Source organism: Scyliorhinus torazame, chromosome 13 (genome assembly GCF_047496885.1).
Source record: "Scyliorhinus torazame isolate Kashiwa2021f chromosome 13, sScyTor2.1, whole genome shotgun sequence".
Classification (NCBI taxonomy): Eukaryota; Metazoa; Chordata; class Chondrichthyes; order Carcharhiniformes; family Scyliorhinidae; genus Scyliorhinus; species Scyliorhinus torazame.
In genome coordinates this window covers 88,895,504-88,918,023 of record NC_092719.1, presented here as the reverse complement: position 1 = coordinate 88,918,023, position 22,520 = coordinate 88,895,504, and the positions used below count along the sequence as shown (strand labels likewise).

General features: G+C 48.0%; 1 protein-coding gene across 1 annotated transcript in view; it reads right to left on the bottom strand.

Moving 5' to 3' along the window:
• LOC140388180 (dynein axonemal heavy chain 3-like) overlaps positions 1 to 22,520 on the bottom strand; it is a 1,528,048-nt gene that overhangs the window by 486,240 nt on the left and 1,019,288 nt on the right. The window contains exon 51 of the mRNA XM_072471941.1: positions 9,779 to 9,970. Within this exon, the coding sequence (XP_072328042.1) occupies positions 9,779 to 9,970 (192 nt within the window). The remainder of the gene's footprint in view (positions 1 to 9,778; positions 9,971 to 22,520) is intronic.

Genomic DNA, 22,520 nt, shown 5'->3' with positions numbered 1-22,520 from the left:
ACAGTGAGCGACACTGAGAGAGACAGAGTCAGTGAGCGACACTGAGAGACAGAGTCAGTGAGCGACACTGAGAGACAGAATCAGTGAGCGACACTGAGAGAGACCGAGTCAGTGAGCGACACTGAGAGAGACAGAGACAGTGAGCGACACTGAGAGACAGAGTCAGTGAGCGACACTGAGAGACCGAGTCAGTGAGCGACACTGAGAGAGACAGAGTCAGTGAGCGACACTGAGAGACAGAGTCAGTGAGCGACACTGAGAGAGACAGAGACAGTGAGCGACACTGAGAGAGACATAATCAGTGAGCGGCGCTGAGAGAGACAGAGACAGTGAGCGACACTGAGAGAGACAGAGTCAGTGGGAGACACTGAGAGAGACAGAGTCAGTGAGCGACACTGAGAGAGACAGAGTCAGTGAGCGACACTGAGAGACAGAGTCAGTGAGCGACACTGAGAGACACAGTCAGTGAGCGACACTGAGAGAGACAGAGTCAGTGAGCGACACTGAGAGAGACAGAGTCAGTGAGCGACACTGAGAGAGACAGAGTCAGTGAGCGACACTGAGAGGGACAGAGATAGTGAGAGACACTGAGAGAGACAGAGTCAGTGAGCGACACTGAGAGAGACAGAGTCAGTGAGCGACACAGAGAGAGACAGAGTCAGTGAGCGACACTGAGAGACAGAGTCAGTGAGCGACACTGAGAGAGACAGAGTCAGTGAGTGACACTGAGAGACAGAGTCAGTGTGCGACACTGAGAGAGACAGAGTCAGTGAGAGACACTGAGAAAGACAGAGTCAGTGAGCGACACAGAGAGAGACAGAGTCAGTGAGCGACACTGAAAGACAGAGTCAGTGAGCGACACTGAGAGACAGAGTCAGTGAGCGACACTGAGAGAGACAGAGTCAGTGAGTGACACTGAGAGACAGAGTCAGTGAGCGACACTGAGAGAGACAGAGATAGTGAGAGACACTGAGAGAGACATAATCAGTGAGCGACGATGAGAGAGACAGAGTCAGTGAGCGACACTGAGAGAGACAGAGATAGTGAGAGACACTGAGAGAGACAGAGTCAGTGAGCGACACTGAGAGAGACAGAGTCAGTGAGCGACACTGAGAGAGACAGAGACAGTGAGCGACACTGAGAGAGACAGAGTCAGTGAGCGACACTAAGAGAGACAGTCAGTGAGCGACACTGAGAGAGACAGAGTCAGTGAGCGACACTGAGAGAGACAGAGTCAGTGAGTGACACTGAGAGACAGAGTCAGTGAGCGACACTGAGAGACAGAGTCAGTGAGCGACACTGAGAGAGACAGAGTCAGTGAGAGACACTGAGAAAGACAGAGTCAGTGAGCGACACAGAGAGAGACAGAGTCAGTGAGCGACACTGAAAGACAGAGTCAGTGAGCGACACTGAGAGACAGAGTCAGTGAGCGACACTGAGAGAGACAGAGTCAGTGAGTGACACTGAGAGACAGAGTCAGTGAGCGACACTGAGAGAGACAGAGATAGTGAGAGACACTGAGAGAGACATAATCAGTGAGCGACGATGAGAGAGACAGAGTCAGTGAGCGACACTGAGAGAGACAGAGATAGTGAGAGACACTGAGAGAGACAGAGTCAGTGAGCGACACTGAGAGAGACAGAGTCAGTGAGCGACACTGAGAGACAGAGTCAGTGAGCGACACTGAGAGAGACAGAGACAGTGAGCGACACTGAGAGAGACAGAGTCAGTGAGCGACACTGAGAGAGACAGTCAGTGAGCGACACTGAGAGAGACAGAGTCAGTGAGCGACACTGAGAGAGACAGAGTCAGTGAGAGACACTGAGAGACAGAATCAGTGAGCGACACTGAGAGAGACAGAGTCAGTGAGCGACACTGAGAGACAGAGTCAGTGAGAGACACTGAGAGACAGAATCAGTGAGCGACACTGAGAGAGACAGAGTCAGTGAGCGACACTGAGAGAGACAGAGTCAGTGAGCGACACTGAGAGACAGAGTCAGTGAGCGACACTGAGAGAGACAGAGTCAGTGAGCGACACTGAGAGAGACAGAGTCAGTGAGCGACACAAAGAGACAGAGACAGTGAGAGACACTGAGAGAGACAGAGATAGTGAGAGACACTGAGAGACCGAGTCAGTGAGCGACACTGAGAGAGACAGAGTCAGTGAGCGACACTGAGAGACAGAGTCAGTGAGCGACACTGAGAGAGACAGAGACAGTGAGCGACACTGAGAGAGACATAATCAGTGAGCGGCGCTGAGAGAGACAGAGACAGTGAGCGACACTGAGAGAGACAGAGTCAGTGGGAGACACTGAGAGAGACAGAGTCAGTGAGCGACACTGAGAGAGACAGAGTCAGTGAGCGACACTGAGAGACAGAGTCAGTGAGCGACACTGAGAGACACAGTCAGTGAATGACACTGAGAGAGACAGAGTCAGTGAGCGACACTGAGAGAGACAGAGTCAGTGAGCGACACTGAGAGAGACAGAGTCAGTGAGCGACACTGAGAGGGACAGAGATAGTGAGAGACACTGAGAGAGACAGAGTCAGTGAGTGACACTGAGAGAGACAGAGTCAGTGAGCGACACAGAGAGAGACAGAGTCAGTGAGCGACACTGAGAGACAGAGTCAGTGAGCGACACTGAGAGAGACAGAGTCAGTGAGTGACACTGAGAGACAGAGTCAGTGAGCGACACTGAGAGACAGAGTCAGTGAGCGACACTGAGAGAGACAGAGTCAGTGAGAGACACTGAGAAAGACAGAGTCAGTGAGCGACACTGAGAGACAGAGTCAGTGAGCGACACTGAAAGACAGAGTCAGTGAGCGACACTGAGAGACAGAGTCAGTGAGCGACACTGAGAGAGACAGAGTCAGTGAGCGACACTGAGAGACAGAGTCAGTGAGCGACACTGAGAGAGACAGAGTCAGTGAGCGACACTGAGAGACAGAGTCAGTGAGCGACACTGAGAGAGATAGAGATAGTGAGAGACGCTGAGAGACAGAGACAGTGAGCGACACTGAGAGACAGAGTCAGTGAGCGACACTGAGAGACAGAGACAGTGAGCGACACTGAGAGACAGAGTCAGTGAGCGACACTGAGAGAGACAGAATCAGTGAGTGACACTGAGAGACAGAGTCAGTGAGCGACACTGAGAGAGACAGAGTCAGTGAGCGACACTGAGAGACAGAGTCAGTGAGCGACACTGAGAGAGACAGAGTCAGTGAGCGACACTGAGAGAGACAGAGTCAGTGAGCGACACAAAGAGACAGAGACAGTGAGAGACACTGAGAGAGACAGAGATAGTGAGAGACACTGAGAGACAGAATCAGTGAGTGACGCTGAGAGAGACAGAATCAGTGAGCGACACAGAGAGACAGAGTCAGTGAGCGACACTGAGAGAGACAGAGTCAGTGAGCGACACTGAGAGACAGAATCAGTGAGCGACACTGAGGGAGACAGAATCAGTGAGCGACACTGAGAGAGACAGAGTCAGTGAGCGACACTGAGAGAGACAGAGACAGTGAGTGACACTGAGAGAGACAGAGACAGTGAGCGACACTGAGAGAGACAGAGTCAGTGAGCGACACTGAGAGACAGAGTCAGTGAGCGACACTGAGAGACAGAATCAGTGAGCGACACTGAGAGAGACCGAGTCAGTGAGCGACACTGAGAGAGACAGAGACAGTGAGCGACACTGAGAGACAGAGTCAGTGAGCGACACTGAGAGACCGAGTCAGTGAGCGACACTGAGAGAGACAGAGTCAGTGAGCGACACTGAGAGACAGAGTCAGTGAGCGACACTGAGAGAGACAGAGACAGTGAGCGACACTGAGAGAGACATAATCAGTGAGCGGCGCTGAGAGAGACAGAGACAGTGAGCGACACTGAGAGAGACAGAGTCAGTGGGAGACACTGAGAGAGACAGAGTCAGTGAGCGACACTGAGAGAGACAGAGTCAGTGAGCGACACTGAGAGACAGAGTCAGTGAGCGACACTGAGAGACACAGTCAGTGAGCGACACTGAGAGAGACAGAGTCAGTGAGCGACACTGAGAGAGACAGAGTCAGTGAGCGACACTGAGAGAGACAGAGTCAGTGAGCGACACTGAGAGGGACAGAGATAGTGAGAGACACTGAGAGAGACAGAGTCAGTGAGCGACACTGAGAGAGACAGAGTCAGTGAGCGACACAGAGAGAGACAGAGTCAGTGAGCGACACTGAGAGACAGAGTCAGTGAGCGACACTGAGACAGACAGAGTCAGTGAGTGACACTGAGAGACAGAGTCAGTGAGCGACACTGAGAGACAGAGTCAGTGAGCGACACTGAGAGAGACAGAGTCAGTGAGAGACACTGAGAAAGACAGAGTCAGTGAGCGACACAGAGAGAGACAGAGTCAGTGAGCGACACTGAAAGACAGAGTCAGTGAGCGACACTGAGAGACAGAGTCAGTGAGCGACACTGAGAGAGACAGAGTCAGTGAGTGACACTGAGAGACAGAGTCAGTGAGCGACACTGAGAGAGACAGAGATAGTGAGAGACACTGAGAGAGACATAATCAGTGAGCGACGATGAGAGAGACAGAGTCAGTGAGCGACACTGAGAGAGACAGAGATAGTGAGAGACACTGAGAGAGACAGAGTCAGTGAGCGACACTGAGAGAGACAGAGTCAGTGAGCGACACTGAGAGAGACAGAGACAGTGAGCGACACTGAGAGAGACAGAGTCAGTGAGCGACACTGAGAGAGACAGTCAGTGAGCGACACTGAGAGAGACAGAGTCAGTGAGCGACACTGAGAGAGACAGAGTCAGTGAGTGACACTGAGAGACAGAGTCAGTGAGCGACACTGAGAGACAGAGTCAGTGAGCGACACTGAGAGAGACAGAGTCAGTGAGAGACACTGAGAAAGACAGAGTCAGTGAGCGACACAGAGAGAGACAGAGTCAGTGAGCGACACTGAAAGACAGAGTCAGTGAGCGACACTGAGAGACAGAGTCAGTGAGCGACACTGAGAGAGACAGAGTCAGTGAGTGACACTGAGAGACAGAGTCAGTGAGCGACACTGAGAGAGACAGAGATAGTGAGAGACACTGAGAGAGACATAATCAGTGAGCGACGATGAGAGAGACAGAGTCAGTGAGCGACACTGAGAGAGACAGAGATAGTGAGAGACACTGAGAGAGACAGAGTCAGTGAGCGACACTGAGAGAGACAGAGTCAGTGAGCGACACTGAGAGACAGAGTCAGTGAGCGACACTGAGAGAGACAGAGACAGTGAGCGACACTGAGAGAGACAGAGTCAGTGAGCGACACTGAGAGAGACAGTCAGTGAGCGACACTGAGAGAGACAGAGTCAGTGAGCGACACTGAGAGAGACAGAGTCAGTGAGAGACACTGAGAGACAGAATCAGTGAGCGACACTGAGAGAGACAGAGTCAGTGAGCGACACTGAGAGACAGAGTCAGTGAGAGACACTGAGAGACAGAATCAGTGAGCGACACTGAGAGAGACAGAGTCAGTGAGCGACACTGAGAGAGACAGAGTCAGTGAGCGACACTGAGAGACAGAGTCAGTGAGCGACACTGAGAGAGACAGAGTCAGTGAGCGACACTGAGAGAGACAGAGTCAGTGAGCGACACAAAGAGACAGAGACAGTGAGAGACACTGAGAGAGACAGAGATAGTGAGAGACACTGAGAGACCGAGTCAGTGAGCGACACTGAGAGAGACAGAGTCAGTGAGCGACACTGAGAGACAGAGTCAGTGAGCGACACTGAGAGAGACAGAGACAGTGAGCGACACTGAGAGAGACATAATCAGTGAGCGGCGCTGAGAGAGACAGAGACAGTGAGCGACACTGAGAGAGACAGAGTCAGTGGGAGACACTGAGAGAGACAGAGTCAGTGAGCGACACTGAGAGAGACAGAGTCAGTGAGCGACACTGAGAGACAGAGTCAGTGAGCGACACTGAGAGACACAGTCAGTGAGCGACACTGAGAGAGACAGAGTCAGTGAGCGACACTGAGAGAGACAGAGTCAGTGAGCGACACTGAGAGAGACAGAGTCAGTGAGCGACACTGAGAGGGACAGAGATAGTGAGAGACACTGAGAGAGACAGAGTCAGTGAGTGACACTGAGAGAGACAGAGTCAGTGAGCGACACAGAGAGAGACAGAGTCAGTGAGCGACACTGAGAGACAGAGTCAGTGAGCGACACTGAGAGAGACAGAGTCAGTGAGTGACACTGAGAGACAGAGTCAGTGAGCGACACTGAGAGACAGAGTCAGTGAGCGACACTGAGAGAGACAGAGTCAGTGAGAGACACTGAGAAAGACAGAGTCAGTGAGCGACACTGAGAGACAGAGTCAGTGAGCGACACTGAAAGACAGAGTCAGTGAGCGACACTGAGAGACAGAGTCAGTGAGCGACACTGAGAGAGACAGAGTCAGTGAGCGACACTGAGAGACAGAGTCAGTGAGCGACACTGAGAGAGACAGAGTCAGTGAGCGACACTGAGAGACAGAGTCAGTGAGCGACACTGAGAGAGATAGAGATAGTGAGAGACGCTGAGAGACAGAGACAGTGAGCGACACTGAGAGACAGAGTCAGTGAGCGACACTGAGAGACAGAGACAGTGAGCGACACTGAGAGACAGAGTCAGTGAGCGACACTGAGAGAGACAGAGTCAGTGAGTGACACTGAGAGACAGAGTCAGTGAGCGACACTGAGAGAGACAGAGTCAGTGAGCGACACTGAGAGACAGAGTCAGTGAGCGACACTGAGCGAGACAGAGTCAGTGAGCGACACTGAGAGTGACAGAGTCAGTGAGCGACACTGAGAGACAGAGTCAGTGAGCGACACTGAGAGAGACAGAGATAGTGAGAGACGCTGAGAGAGACAGAATCAGTGTGCGACACTGAGAGAGACCGAGTCAGTGAGCGACACTGAGAGACAGAGTCAGTGAGTGACACTGAGAGAGACAGAGTCAGTGAGCGACACTGAGAGAGACAGAGTCAGTGAGCGACACTGAGAGAGACAGAGACAGTGAGCGACACTGAGAGAGACAGAGTCAGTGAGCGACACTGAGAGAGACATAATCAGTGAGCGACACTGAGAGAGACAGAGACAGTGAGTGACACTGAGAGAGACAGAGTCAGTGAGAGACACTGAGAGAGACAGAGTCAGTGAGCGACACTGAGAGACAGAGTCAGTGAGTGACACTGAGAGAGACAGAGTCAGTGAGCGACACTGAGAGAGACAGAGTCAGTGAGCGACACTGAGAGAGACAGAGACAGTGAGCGACACTGAGAGAGACAGAGTCAGTGAGCGACACTGAGAGAGACATAATCAGTGAGCGACACTGAGAGAGACAGAGACAGTGAGCGACACTGAGAGAGACAGAGTCAGTGAGAGACACTGAGAGAGACAGAGTCAGTGAGCGACACTGAGAGGGACATAATCAGTGAGCGACACTGAGAGAGACAGAGATAGTGAGAGACACTGAGAGAGACATAATCAGTGAGCGACGATGAGAGAGACAGAGTCAGTGAGCGACACTGAGAGAGACTGAGATAGTGAGAGACACTGAGAGAGACAGAGTCAGTGAGCGACACTGAGAGAGACAGAGTCAGTGAGTGACACTGAGAGAGACAGAGTCAGTGAGCGACACTGAGAGAGACAGAGACAGTGAACGACACTGAGAGAGACAGAGATAGTGAGAGACACTGAGAGAGACAGAGTCAGTGAGAGACACTGAGAGAGACAGAGTCAGTGAACGACACTGAGAGAGACAGAGATAGTGAGAGACACTGAGAGAGACAGAGTCAGTGAGAGACACTGAGAGAGACAGAGTCAGTGAGTGACACTGAGAGAGACAGAGTCAGTGAGCGACACTGAGAGAGACAGAGTCAGTGAGCGATGCTGCATTGGTTGGATCTTAATACATTCCACTCTATAAATGGGCGGATGTAGATGGGTGGATATAAAATCCGGTTGGTTGGGGGAGAGGGGGGGCGGGGGGGCTGGAGAGATATGTTGCGTCCATGCCAAATGTTCAGGTTACCGGGTAAACACTGGCAGGTTTTGGGGGTACCGTTTGCCTAACATCCGGTCCCTTGCAGAAAGGACTGTCACTGCCTCGTGATAACTGTCCCACTTCCATCGCTGTGACTTGCCTGACTGACAGCGGTGTCACTGCCCCTATTTTTCATTCCAGCCCGATTCCGTGCTGGGGACTGACTATAGTTCCTCTGATTGGCCAGTAACTGTTGGGGGGAGGATGCCATGACCTCTGACAGTGAACTGCCTGACATCTATTAAATCCAATCATGCCTTTCCGGATTTGGGGCAGGCTTTTCACTGACTTTTCTGGCTTCCCCTGTGAGGCCATAGCCTCTGCATTAAACCCTGTGGTTGTTTCACAGAGTGTGGTAATGGCCAGTGTGAGACCATGAGCTTCCTCCTCACAACTGAAGTGAATTGTTGAGAACTGCCAGCCACCTTGGACCTTGACCCTGTCTTCTGGGTGCATTCTGGGCACAGAGTGCCATCTCTCCCCAGAGGTGGATGGGGAGATAAAGTCCGTGTGAGAGAAGTGGGGCGAAATTCTCCTACCCGCCCCGCCACATTTCTGCGCCGACCGGCCGGCGGGAGTCTCCGTAACACCGGCCGGTCAATGGGGTTTCCCATTGTGGGGCAGCCCCACGCCGTCGGGAAACCCCCGGGCGTCGGCAGAACGGAGACTCCCGCCGGCGGAGAATGACGCCCGTGGTGTCAAACATTCACATCCTGTTTCCCCCGTCTTCTTTTTGAGGCTAAGTTGAAACTGTCACATTCTGAGACAGACATTCATGCTGTCACTTCTTTTCAAGTAAAGACATTAAATTGTGAATATATCAATTTACAAAATAACTGCCTCATTCCTGCATTCTCGTTAATCGCAGTCTCGCTGATTCTAATGCTTTAATGGTTAAACTCACATTCTTTTTGTGTTGTGATGGTGCAGATCAGCTTATTCAAAAACACTTTGCCTAAAGTATATCTTCAACCAACACAAGTCAACAGGGTGCTGCACTCACTCTGACAATTGACCCGGCAAGTTTATTAATCCTGTTTTGATGTTTCAAGTCTTGACAACATATCACAACTTATTTTCTCGAAAACTATTCACTCCTTGATTCTGGAAGAGTAACACAAACTCATAATGAATTGACTCTCATTGAAAAATGTATCAACTCAAATTTCCGTTGATAAACTTGACGAATATTAATGTTGATTAAGCACCATTCTGACAACTTAGTCCTTTGAATACTTCAGAAAGGAACATTTGGAGCGGAATGAGGCCATTCAGTTTCTCTGGCTGATCTGATCTGACTTCAGCTCCATTTACCGCCTTCACTCCATATCACCCGATCCATTCACAGTCCTGAAATCTCCAATTCACAAAACCAGTGTGAACATTCTAATTCTAGTAGCTAGTTTGTGACGCAGAGCGAGCCCAACAGCACAGATTCAATCCTCGGACCGGCTGGGGTTATTCATGCCTTCTCAACCTAGATGTGCTGACCCTCAGGTTAAATCACCACCGGTCAGCTCTCCCTCTCAAAGGGGAAAGCAGCCTGTGGTCATCTGGGACTGTGGTGACTTTACTTTTAGTAGATACGATAAAAATGTAGCTGTTAAATCTCAGTGAAGTACTCCTCCAAATCCTTTTGTGAAGATTAATAAAAATATCGGCAGACTCTATACTTAGAAAACTTTGTTGATACTTGGAGTGAGTTACCTGAAACCAGTCAATGGTGCAGCAGTTAATCAGGGCTGGGAACTGGCGCAGTCGGTTGCGGAATGCCTCTCCTATCGGGCTAATCACCAATATCAAATGCAGGTTCTGCTGAACTCTTTCAGTAAATTTGCCATAGGTGTTGGAGGGCGTAATGTCTAGCTTTGCTTTTCCCACTGGTGCAAGATGATTCATCTGTCAGTGAAAGAAAGTTATTGTTAGATAATATTGCCATGGGATAATACAAGGGCTACTGACGCTCCCAATGTTTACCTGAGGAAGCAGCTGCGCTCCGAAAACTAGTGACTCCAAACAAACTTGTTGGACTTAACCTGGTGTTGTAAGACCATCCCAGTCCAGCGCCGACAACTCCGCATCTTGGCTCCCAATTGTGGCAGTGAGATCCAAAGTCATAGTTCAAACACAAGCTCATTTGAAATACGATCAGAGTGATAACATTTCTAAAGCACCGTAAAACCTTTCCGAACAGTTAGATATATTTTGAAGTGTGGTCATTGTTGTAACTGTGGGAAATGCAAGATTCTGCAAACAGGAATGTGCTTACTGACCAGACAATCTGCTTGTGAGATACATGCTGGCCAGGACCACCGGGAACAACACCTTTATCCTTCTTTGAATATTGCCATGGGATTTCCACCGGAGGGGCTGGACAGGATCTCAGTTTAATGATTCATTTGAAAGATAGCACCTCCAACCATGCAGCACTCCTCAGCACTCTCTCAGTACCAAGATTTAGGCCTTAGATCCAGCAGATTATCGTCAGCTTTGTTATTTTATCCATCTATAATGTGATGACCCAAGTACTGGAAAAAGCCTATATTTTCTTTGATTCAGTGTCCCTTTATGGACAAAATGGGTTGGGGAATATTTTGAATGAGGGTTAATTATTTTCCTGATTATGATAACATTATGTTCCAAGATACTCTGGAAAATTCCTACCAAACACCCTCAGCCAATGAAGATCAGGCAAACCGAGAGTTCTCTGTATTCCATGTTGTGTTAGTCTCTGGCAGAGAGACTAACTCTGTTACGACACCCTGGGCTGGTGTGCGGTCAATTCCAGCCCCACAGATCCCCAAATCCTAACAAGTGAATTAATCAATAATTTGAGTCAAATTCCAAAACTCTTGGGCCCTTGACTGCCCAATAATTTACAGTCAGTAGGCTTTCAAGTTGAAACATAATTAATGTTTATTTATAATAGAATTAAAGATGAAATATGCAGTGATTATAATGGAATAACGCCGAGCTAACTTACTACTAAACCCCACCTTTAACTGTCCCACCCTCAACCCACACACAAGACAGACACACACACAGGGGTGGAAAGGGATGAAAATAATATGGGTTAAGGGCAATTGATAAAAGTCTTTGCTTCAGTTGAGGATTTTTTTAGTGCACTTCCTTCCCAGTATGAATGAAGATTAAATCTCTAATGTTGCAGCCTGCACTGGTGTTCCTGCAGTTTTAAAAAACTGAACTCACACCTTCCCTGAGACAGGCTTTGCCCTCAGCTCATGGGGGCTCTCCTCCAGGCTCTGTTTTCAGGAATCAAACACTCACAGGTTTATTGGAGAAAAAGAGTTGGCTGGATCTTTTCATGCAGAGGCTCAGTAGTCGGTCTTTCTGGGGAGAGTTCAGCTGGGTCTTTCACGTCTTGTTACCAGAATTCAAACTGAAAGTAAAATTGCACCTCATGGCTCTGAAGAACATTCCAAAGAAGTCAAACCAATCACCACCGGGTAGTGACAAAGCCCAACCTTTTTGAGTTGAGATCAGTTAACGGCGCCCCCTGGTGTTTCCCTACAACTCTGCCTGTACTCTTTCAGTACCTTGGTGATATCTGCTTCTTCCAGTCTCTAGTGTAATGCAGTAGGTCTCAGTCTTTCCTAAGGGTCTAATGAATATTAAACCAAATTTTGAGGATCTCCTACAACTAAACTACAAGCAAGATTGTCAACGCTGAGAGAAGTATTTGGTTCATTTTAAACCAATAGACTCTTCAACCCCTCCAACTTTACACTCCCTCTTGTCCTGCACATGGCTACCTTCAGCAACACGTCCAGCTGAGGGTTCACCCTCTCAGAGTTGGTTGACTTTATATGCACCATTCCTTGTGTGACAACTTTTACTTCCTCACCTGAGTTTTCATAATAACAGCCTTTATCTCCGATTAGCTGACTTGTGCCTTTCCGATTTCAATTGTTTCTCTTTACTTTCCGAATCGGAAGAGGGTACATCTGTCAACTTTTCTTTCTTTGAGCCATTCACTGCCCAATGCGTTTTCCGAGCTCCAGCATGCCCTACCATTGGCATCTCATGTGCTATCTGCAGTACTTCCTCAGAACTCTCTGTAATCGTGGGTGAAGCTGCAACCTTCACTCCCGCTAAATGTTTCCCCAAAACATCTACTCCTTCCACTGGGAATTCTTTAACCACTCCCACAACTACTGGATGTGACACAAAATCACACTCCAATTGCACTTTAGACAATGTAACTGGGATACAACTTCCACCTATCCCATTCACTAATACCTCAGCTTTCACTGAGCTCTCTGGAGGAAAACACAAATCCTTCTCTGGAAGTGTGGGCTTAAGTGGGGTGGTCTTTCCAAGGATCGGTGCAGACTCGATGGGCCAAATGGTCTCCTCCTGCACTGTAAATTCTATGTTCTCCAATATGACAGTTTGAGTAGCATCTGTGTCCCTTAAAATTGTTATGGGTTTGGCTACATCAGTTGAGGAAAATCCTCTTAAGACACAAAACTGGCATACCTGTCATCTACCTCATTCCTCACACCACCCACAGCAGCGTTTACCTCGAGTCTCCTAAGTCCAGTTAACGTCACAGTCTGCGCTATAGTGTTCTCCAATTCTGTTCCCTTTTTAGAATCCTCCTTACAAACTCCCACAAGTCCCATGGGCTTTCCTTGCATCTTCTAACATGCTGAACGCATGTGTCCCAAATACCTAGGCTTCCAAGTCCCACCTCCAGCCTCAGTACCTTCCTTCCTGGTCTGAGGTGGAGGTCTCATAGCTGTTCAGCTATCCATTCCTTACCTTGGCTACCTGCCTTCTTCTCACTCTCCTGCTTCTTTTCCTTTTGAAAAGTATGGGGTGATGGAACAAAGGTTTAAATTTATGGATTAGCTCATAACCTTTATGGATTAGCTCATAATCGTCAGCCAGAATCGCTGTTGCCTAGCAGTTTTCACCCTCTGGTCTTCAACATGAGTTCTTATCACAGCAGGTAGTGAATTCTTAAATTCCTCTAAGAGATAAATCTCTCTCAGATTCTCATCGGTAGTTTCAACTCCCAATGCTTGTACCCACCTATTAAAATAACCGTTTCAAATTCTGCATAAGTCTGTTCTGGCAGACTCCTTAAATTCTAAAGTTTTTGCCTATATGTTTCAGGAACCAATTCATATGCATCCAGAATAGCCTTTTTTACTATCTCATAATCCCTAGACTCCTACTCTGACAGGGAAGCATAAACTTCCTGTGCCCGCCTCGTAAATTTACTCTGCAGGGGTAATGTCCACTTTGCTCTTGGCACTCCATTTGGGTTCCTATTTTCTCAAAAGCCCCCAAAAACATTTCAACCTCCTTCGCATCAAATTTTGAGAGCATGTATAAATGTAAACATATTTCCATTCTAGGATTAAGCTCCCTTCTACATTTTGTCAGCTTCCCACCCGCTTGTAGTGCCTTAAGCTGGAAGTCTCTCTTTTTTACCCTGTTCCTCTCTTTTTCTTTCCACTTTCCTCATATCCATCTCCATTGCCTTTTGCTTCATCTCTGTTTCTTTCAGTGTTTGCTACATTTCCAATTGCTCCATTTGTAACTGGATTTTAGCTAATTATAATGACTGTTGCACTGACCCAGGCTGTATTTTTTACATTTCCCTCGAGATTAAATGTTGAGCAATTGCTTCAATTACCTCCACCTTCCTAGCTCTAGTTGGTACTTCTAGTCTTAATTCATCTGCCAATTCGACTAACTTTTCTTTGTGAAGCCCCTTTAAAAAAAAGAATTAAGTCTTCCAACTGAAGAAAATGCCTACCCGCTTCCAGAGCCATCGTGTCATATTACAACAAATCTGGTGTCTCTTTTTAATTTATGTTGTAACCCAAATTCACCATCTAACTTTCCAAAGATCCTTGACGAGCCCTCAATTTATGTTACGACAGCTTGGGTTAGTGAGTGATTATTCCAGCTCCATAGACTCCCAAGTCCCAACACAAGTGAACTAACCAATAATTTGTATAAAATTCCCCAAATCTTTGGCTGCCCAATAACATAGTCAGCAGGTTTGTGAGTTGAAACACAATTAATGTTTATTTATGACAGAAATAAAGATGAAATATGCAGCGATTCTAACGGAATAGCGGCAAGCTTACCTACTATTACCCCCCCATTAACTGACCCATACTTTACCCACACACACACAAGACAGACACACGTAGTGGGATGGAAGGGGGTGAAAATAATAAGGGTTAAGGGCAATAGATAAAAGTCCTTGCTTCAGTTGAGCATTTCTTCAGCGCACCTTCTTCCCAGTATGAATGAGGCGTAAATCTCTAATTTTGCAGCCTGCGTTGGTTTTCCTGCAGTTTTTAAAACATTGAACTCACACCTTTCCTGGAGAGACAGAGATTTTGTTTCCTCGGATCTTGCTCTCAGCTCATGGGTTCTCCTCCAGGCCCTGTTTTCAGGAATCAAACACTCACAGGCTTATTGGAGAGAGAATTAGCTGGACCTTTGCAGGCAGAAGCTTAGCAGTCGATCCTTCTGCAGAGATTTCAGCTGGGTCTTTCACCTCCGCTGCCAGAGTTCAAACTGAAAATAAAATGGCACCTCATGTCTCTGAAGAACATTCCAGAGAAGTCAGAACCAATCACCACTGGCATCGGCAAAGCCCAACCTTTATGAACCAGCTCATTGGCCGCCAGCCAAGTCCATCAGTCTAAGTCACCACTGACGTCAGTCAGATTGTTCTGTGCAAGGAACCTCTTTTAAATCATTGTATGACCTTGATTTCCTCTTTAATTCCTGTCTTGTTGGCTGCTTCAAAAATCATAATTTTGGTTTTAAACTGCAGTCTTTGGTTTTAAACTGAAACACCTCTGATTTAATATGCTATTTGAACTGGCCCAGATAAACCTTAGGTGCAGTGTGCTATGTGGCAGGGACCCGTGAGGTCATTTTGATTGACTTGGTTAGCAGCCAATCAGCTCTTCTGGAATTCATCCAATTCTTGAGTTTGGCTGGTAGAGCCCTTCTGAAGGTTTTGGAAGGTGGAGAGCAGTATCCATTTTAATTAACTTCTGTTAAACCTTGGAGAGAACAGATTCTGTTTACACATGGACAGTAGCAGGAGCTGAATTAGACACCATCAGTTCTCTGCCTGGCGATTTAAATGCTTCCAGCCAGCCTGTGAATCAGACCTCTGTCTCATCTGATGACGTGTGACTAAAAACCTTCTTCGCTCTGCACAGCCTGTGAGCTGTTGGCAAGTAGTCATTCCCATTCTGATTAGGCAACTGTGAAACCAGAGCTCTGAATTCTCCCTTACCTGATGGATTCTTCCTGAAGTTTCATGATAAAGACTTTTCACTCTGCAGACAGTTTAAGCTGCATGAGGATCCAGTCCAGCTCCATCTGCAGGCAGAGGGGCTGCTTGAAAATCCACTAAAAATTTTCATGTTGAGAACTTTAGATTTAACTCAGTGAGGCTGGCAGTCCATATGGTGGACGCAAGTTAGAAATGCACAGATCTGTGGGAATCTTCTGTGCGAAGGCCCAGGTCAGTAGAAGTGAAGGTGACTCCCCAGAGGAAGTTTTATAGCCTGAGATTTTTAATCGAAGGCAGACACTAAAAGATTCAGACCAACCAATGGTTTTCAACACCTCGCCTTCTGAGAAGACCGTCGCCTACAACAATCACAACTTCAGCAGCGAAGATACACATCTCTCATTCCTAGTTTAATCCCTGTTATGTATGTCTGGTGGAGGGTCGGACGGGGTTAGGGGAATAATTAGATTAGCAGACCATTGTTCTATTATTTCCATTATATGTTTATCTTTTCTCTGGTTATAAATGAACAGTTTTTTAACATTTTACTGACAAATCTGGTGCCTGTATGTCATTGTCAAGGGTCAAAGATCTCGAGCAAAAATTATTGGTCAATTCACTTGGTTTTTTTGTTGAGTTTTCATATTTTATATCCAACAAATTATACATTAAAAAAAAACTGCCAAAAACCAACATGTATATGTACAAGCGAGTATCTTCATAACAACAACTGTGATCATACAGATTAACTTACTTACCTTGCAGGTCAGCTGTTGAGTTCGGGAGTGAGAGCTGGGACCTTAGAATCAGCGCGGGAATTTTGAAAAAGTGCGGGGGCTGCGAGGCAGAGGGGATCATTTAAAAGGTCGCTGTCTGTGGTGAGGTGAGTACAGATTAACTTACTTACCTTGCAGGTCAGCTGTTGAGTTCGGGAGTGAGAGCTGGGACCTTAGAATCAGCGCGGGAATTTTGAAAAAGTGCGGGGGCTGCGAGGCAGAGGGGACCATTTAAAAGGTCGCTGTCTGTGATGAGGTGAGTACAGATTAACTTACTTACCTTGCAGGTCAGCTGTTGAGTTCGGGAGTGAGAGCTGGGACCTTAGAATCAGCGCGGGAATTTTGAAAAAGTGCGGGGGCTGCGAGGCAGAGGGGACCATTTAAAAGGTCGCTGTCTGTGGTGAGGTGAGTACAGATTAACAACTTGCTTACCTTGCAGGCCAAGTCGATTTCAGCAGGAGCGGAGCAGGCTAGTCCATTTCAGCGGGGGCAGTGCGGAAGTGATTTCTGGGAGGTAAGTTTCTCCTTTAAATACATTTTTTAAAAAAAATTCTAGTGTTTAAGGTGGGAACAGGAAGTCGACCCGCGGACTTCTGGGAAGACCCTCACCAATAAATTCTGGTGGAGAGGAAACCCGAGACACTACACGTGTAGTGTCTCCCACCCGCCCTCCTCCTCTAACCTAATAATAAAACCCTTTGGTGTGAGGTAAGTACCATATTTTATTATTGTTATTAATAATTTTTTTTTTTTTAATATATAAAAAAATTTAATTTAGTTGTTAGCCAGATCTTGGTAGAAAGTTAGAGGAATGGCAGGGAAGGGAGTGCAATGTTCCTCCTGCAGGATGTTTGAGGTGAGGGATGCCGTTAGTGTCCCTGCTGATTTTACCTGCAGGAAGTGCTGCCATCTCCAGCTCCTCCAAGACCGAGTTAGGGAACTGGAGCTGGAGTTGGAAGAACTTCGGATCATTCGGGAGGCAGAGGGGGTCATAGATAGCACCTTCAGGGAATTAGTTACACCAAAGATTGGAGATAGATGGGTAACTGTAAGAGGGACGGGGAAAAAACAGTCAGTGCAGGGATCCCCTGCGGTCGTTCCCCTGAGAAACAAGTATACCGCTTTGGATACTTGTGGGGGGGACGACTTACCAGGGGTAAGCCATGGGGTACGGACCTCTGGCACAGAGTCTGTCCCTGTTGCTCAGAAGGGAAGGGGGGAGTGGAGCAGAGCATTAGTAATTGGGGACTCTATAGTCAGGGGCACAGATAGGAGATTTTGTGGGAGCGTGAGAGACTCACGTTTGGCATGTTGCCTCCCAGGTGCAAGGGTACGTGATGTCTCGGATCGTGTTTTCCGGGTCCTTAAGGGGGAGGGGGAGCAGCCCCAAGTCGTGGTCCACATTGGCACTAACGACATAGGTAGGAAAGGGGATAAGGATGTCAGGCAGGCTTTCAGGGAGCTAGGATGGAAGCTCAGAACTAGAACAAACAGAGTTGTTATCTCTGGGTTGTTACCCGTGCCACGTGATAGTGAGATGAGGAATAGGGAGAGAGAGCAATTAAACACGTGGCTACAGGGATGGTGCAGGCGGGAGGGATTCAGATTTCTGGATAACTGGGGCTCTTTCTGGGGAAGGTGGGACCTCTACAGACAGGATGGTCTACATCTGAACCTGCGGGGCACAAATATCCTGGGGGGAAGATTTGTTAGTGCTCTTTGGGGGGGTTTAAACTAATGCAGCAGGGGCATGGGAACCTGGATTGTAGTTTTAGGGTAAGGGAGAATGAGAGTATAGATGTCAGGAGCTCAGATTTGACGTCGCAGGAGGGGGCCAGTGTTCAGGTAGGTGGTTTGAAGTGTGTCTACTTCAATGCCAGGAGTATACGAAATAAGGTAGGGGAACTGGCAGCATGGGTTGGTACCTGGGACTTCGATGTTGTGGCCATTTCGGAGACATGGATAGAGCAGGGACAGGAATGGATGTTGCAGGTTCCGGGGTTTAGGTGTTTTAGTAAGCTCAGAGAAGGAGGCAAAAGAGGGGGAGGTGTGGCGCTGCTAGTCAAGAGCAGTATTACGGTGGCGGAGAGGATGCTAGATGGGGACTCATCTTCCGAGGTAGTATGGGCTGAGGTTAGAAACAGGAAAGGAGAGGTCACCCTGTTGGGAGTTTTCTATAGGCCTCCAAATAGTTCTAGGGATGTAGAGGAAAGGATGGCGAGGATGATCCTGGATAAGAGCGAAAGTAACAGGGTAGTTATTATGGGAGACTTTAACTTTCCAAATATTGACTGGAAAAGATATAGTTCGAGTACATTAGATGGGTCGTTTTTTGTACAGTGTGTGCAGGAGGGTTTCTTGACACAGTTTGTTGACAGGCCAACAAGAGGCGAGGCCACATTGGATTTGGTTTTGGGTAATGAACCAGGCCAGGTGTTGGATTTGGAGGTAGGTGAGCACTTTGGGGACAGTGACCACAATTCGGTGACGTTTACGTTAAGGATGGAAAGGGATAAGTATACACCGCAGGGCAAGAGTTATAGCTGGGGGAAGGGAAATTATGATGCCATTAGACGTGACTTGGGGGAGATAAGGTGGAGAAGTAGGCTGCAAGTTTTGGACACACTGGATAAGTGGAGCTTGTTCAAGGATCAGCTACTGTTCTTGATAAGTATGTACCGGGCAGGGAGGAAGGTGCCAAGCGAGGGAACCGTGGTTTACCAAAGAAGTGGAATCTCTTGTTAAGAGGAAGAAGGAGGCCTATGTGAAGATGAGGTGTGAAGTTTCAGTTGGGGCGATGGATAGTTACAAGGTAGCGAGGAAGGATCTAAAGAGAGAGCTAAGACGAGCAAGGAGGGGACATGAGAAGTATTTGGCAGGAAGGATCAAGGAAAACCCAAAAGCTTTCTATAGGTATGTCAGGAATAAGCGAATGACTAGGGACAGAGTAGGACCAGTCAAGGACAGGGATGGGAAGTTGTGTGTAGAGTCTGAAGAGATAGGCGAGATACTAAATGAATATTTTTTGTCAGTATTCACTCAGGAAAAAGATAATGTTGTGGAGGAGAATGCTGAGCTCCAGGTAAATAGATTAGATGGCATTGAGGTACGTAGGGAAGAGGTGTTGGCAATTCTGGACAGGCTGAAAATAGATAAGTCCCCGGGACCTGATGGGATTTATCCTAGGATTATCTGGGAGGCCAGGGAAGAGATTGCTGGACCATCGGCTTTGATTTTTATGTCATCATTGGATACAGGAATAGTGCCAGAGGACTGGAGGATAGCAAATGTGGTCCCTTTGTTCAAAAAGTGGAGCAGAGACAACCCCGGCAACTATAGACCGGTGAGCCTCACGTCTGTAGTGGGTAAAGTCTTGGAGGGGATTATAAGAGACAAGATTTATAATCATCTAGATAGGAATAATATGATCAGGGATAGTCAGCATGGCTTTGTGAAGGGTTGGTCATGCCTCACAAACCTTATCGAGTTCTTTGAGAAGGTGACTGAACAGGTAGACGAGGGTAGAGCAGTTGATGTGGTGTATATGGATTTCAGCAAAGCGTTTGATAAGGTTCCCCACGGTAGGCTATTGCAGAAAATACGGAGGCTGGGGATTGAGGGTGATTTAGAGATGTGGATCAGAAATTGGCTAGCTGAAAGAAGACAGAGGGTGGTGGTTGATGGGAAATGTTCAGAATGGAGTTCTGTCACAAGTGGAGTACCACAAGGATCTGTTCTGGGGCCGTTGCTGTTTGTCATTTTTATCAATGACCTAGAGGAAGGCGCAGAAGGGTGGGTGAGTAAATTTGCAGATGATACTAAAGTCGGTGGTGTTGTCGATAGTGTGGAAGGAAGTAGCAGGTTACAGAGTGATATAGATAAGCTGCAGTGCTGGGCTGAGAGGTGGCAAATGGAGTTTAATGTAGAGAAGTGTGAGGTGATTCACTTTGGAAGGAAAAACAGGAATGTGGAATATTTGGCTAATGGAAAAGTTCTTGAAAGTGTGGATGAGCAGAGGGATCTAGGCGTCCATGTACATAGATCCCTGAAAGTTGCCACCCAGGTTGATAGGGTGGTGAAGAAGGCCTATGGAGTGTTGGCCTTTATTGGTAGAGGGATTGAATTCCGGAGTCAGGAGGTCATGTTGCAGCTGTACAGAACTCTGGTACGGCCGCATTTGGAGTATTGCGTACAGTTCTGGTCACCGCATTATAGGAAGGACGTGGAGGCTTTGGAACGGGTGCAGAGGAGATTTACCAGGATGTTGCCTGGTATGGAGGGAAAATCTTATGAGGAAAGGCTGATGGACTTGAGGTTGTTTTCGTTAGAGAGAAGAAGGTTAAGAGGAGACTTAATAGAGGCATACAAAATGATCAGAGGGATAGATAGGGTGGACAGTGAGAGCCTTCTCCCGCGGATGGAAATGGCTAGCACGAGGGGACATAGCCTTAAACTGAGGGGTAATAGATATAGGACAGAGGTCAGGGGTAGGTTCTTTACGCAAAGAGTAGTGAGGCCATGGAATGCCCTACCTGCTACAGTAGTGAACTCGCCAACATTGAGGGCATTTAAAAGTTTATTGGATAAACATATGGATGATAATGGTATAGTGTAGGTTTGATGGCTTTTGTTTCGGTGCAACATCGTGGGCCGAAGGGCCTGTACTGCGCTGTATTGTTCTATGTTCTATGTTCTATGACCTCCCTTTAACCGGCATACATATTTTACATTCTCCAATATGGCCGAGGCATACATTTACAGGCAATTATATACAATTTGGTTTGGGCATTAGCTTGCCATTGGTCTGTCCCTTGTGCCTTTGCCCCTCCTGCTTGTAACTCGCATTCCCTTTTGTTTGCTTTCACTCCCTCCTCCCCTTTCCTGTGGCTCGCCTCTTCTTCCCCCCCGCCCCCCCCCCCCCCCCCCCCCCCCGCCCTCCCCTCTTGCTGTACTGGTTGCTGGCTGCAAACAGGCCTTGAAACAAATTGGTGATTAGCTTCCTATGGAAACTTTCTTTCGATCCGCAGATGGCAAATTTTATTTTCTCCGGCCTGAGAAATTCTGCCAGGTCGGACAGCCAGTCTGCAACCTTGGGTGGTTCTGTCGTTCGCCAGCTGAGCAGGATTCTCCGGAGGGTGATCAAGGAGGCAAAGGTTTGGGCGTCGGCTCCCAAGAAGAACTCTGGCTGATCTGATACCCCGAAGACCACCACTTTTGGGCATGGCTCCTCCCTCATTCCCACAACCCTGGACATGGCCTCGAAGAAGGACGTCCAATACCCGACAAGCCTGGGGCAAGGCCAGAACATGTGGGCCTGGTTGGCCGAGCCTGCCTGGCATCCTTCGTATTTGTCCTCCACCTCCAGGAAGAACCTGCTTATTCGAGTTCTGGTTAGGCGCATTTTGTGTACCACCTTTAGCTGCATTAGGCTCAGCCGTACGCACATGGAGGTGAAATTCGCCCTGTGCAGTGCTTCGATCCAGAGTCCTCCTCCCGTTTTTCCCTTGTCTTGTCCAGGGAGGAGTGTACCTTCTCCAACAGTCGGCTATACATGTCTGTATGGTTTCCCTCCCCTAGGTCACTGGCGTTCAGCAGTCTTTCTACTAGTGAGTGTCCTGGTATCTGGAGGTATGTCATTGTTTCTTTGCAGAGGAAGCTTTTGACCTGAATATATCTCTGGTTGTTCCCTCTTGATAGCTGGAACCTCTCGTGAGTTTCCCCAGGGTTGCTACTCTACTGTCTGTGTACATGTCCCAATCTGCCAGAATTCCTCGTCCTGTCTCCACCTTTTGAAGGTGGCGTCCATTATTACGGGTGTGAACCTATGGTTGTTACAGATGGGGCCATGATGGACATTTCAGTTGGGCCAAGGTGTTGCCTCATTTGGAGTGTGGCTACTACCACTGGGCTCCTCAAGTATTTGGCCGGGAGGGATGGGAGTGCGTTTGTGACTGGAGCTCGGACGGATGTCCCTGTGCAGGAACTCTCCTCTATCCCCATCCACTCTGCTCCCAGTTCCTTGACATGCCCATACTCTTTCTGCAGTGATCGCCCAGCCGTCGAACTGTAGATTCTGAAGGTCTAGGCCTCCCACGTTTCTCCTGCTTTGCAGGACCTTCATTTGGATCCTCGGGTACTCTTCCCCGCCCCCCCCCCCCACCACACACACACACACATAAACTGCATGATTCGCTTGTCGACTGTGTTGAAAAAGGTCTTGAGGATGTAAATCGGGTAGGATCTGAACAGGAAGAGGAACTTGGGAAGCATGTTCATTTTGATTGTAGTCTCCCTGAGAGGGAGAGTGGGCCCCACCTCTGCAAGTTCTTTTCTAAAAAATAAATTTAGAGTGCCCAATTAATTTTTTCCA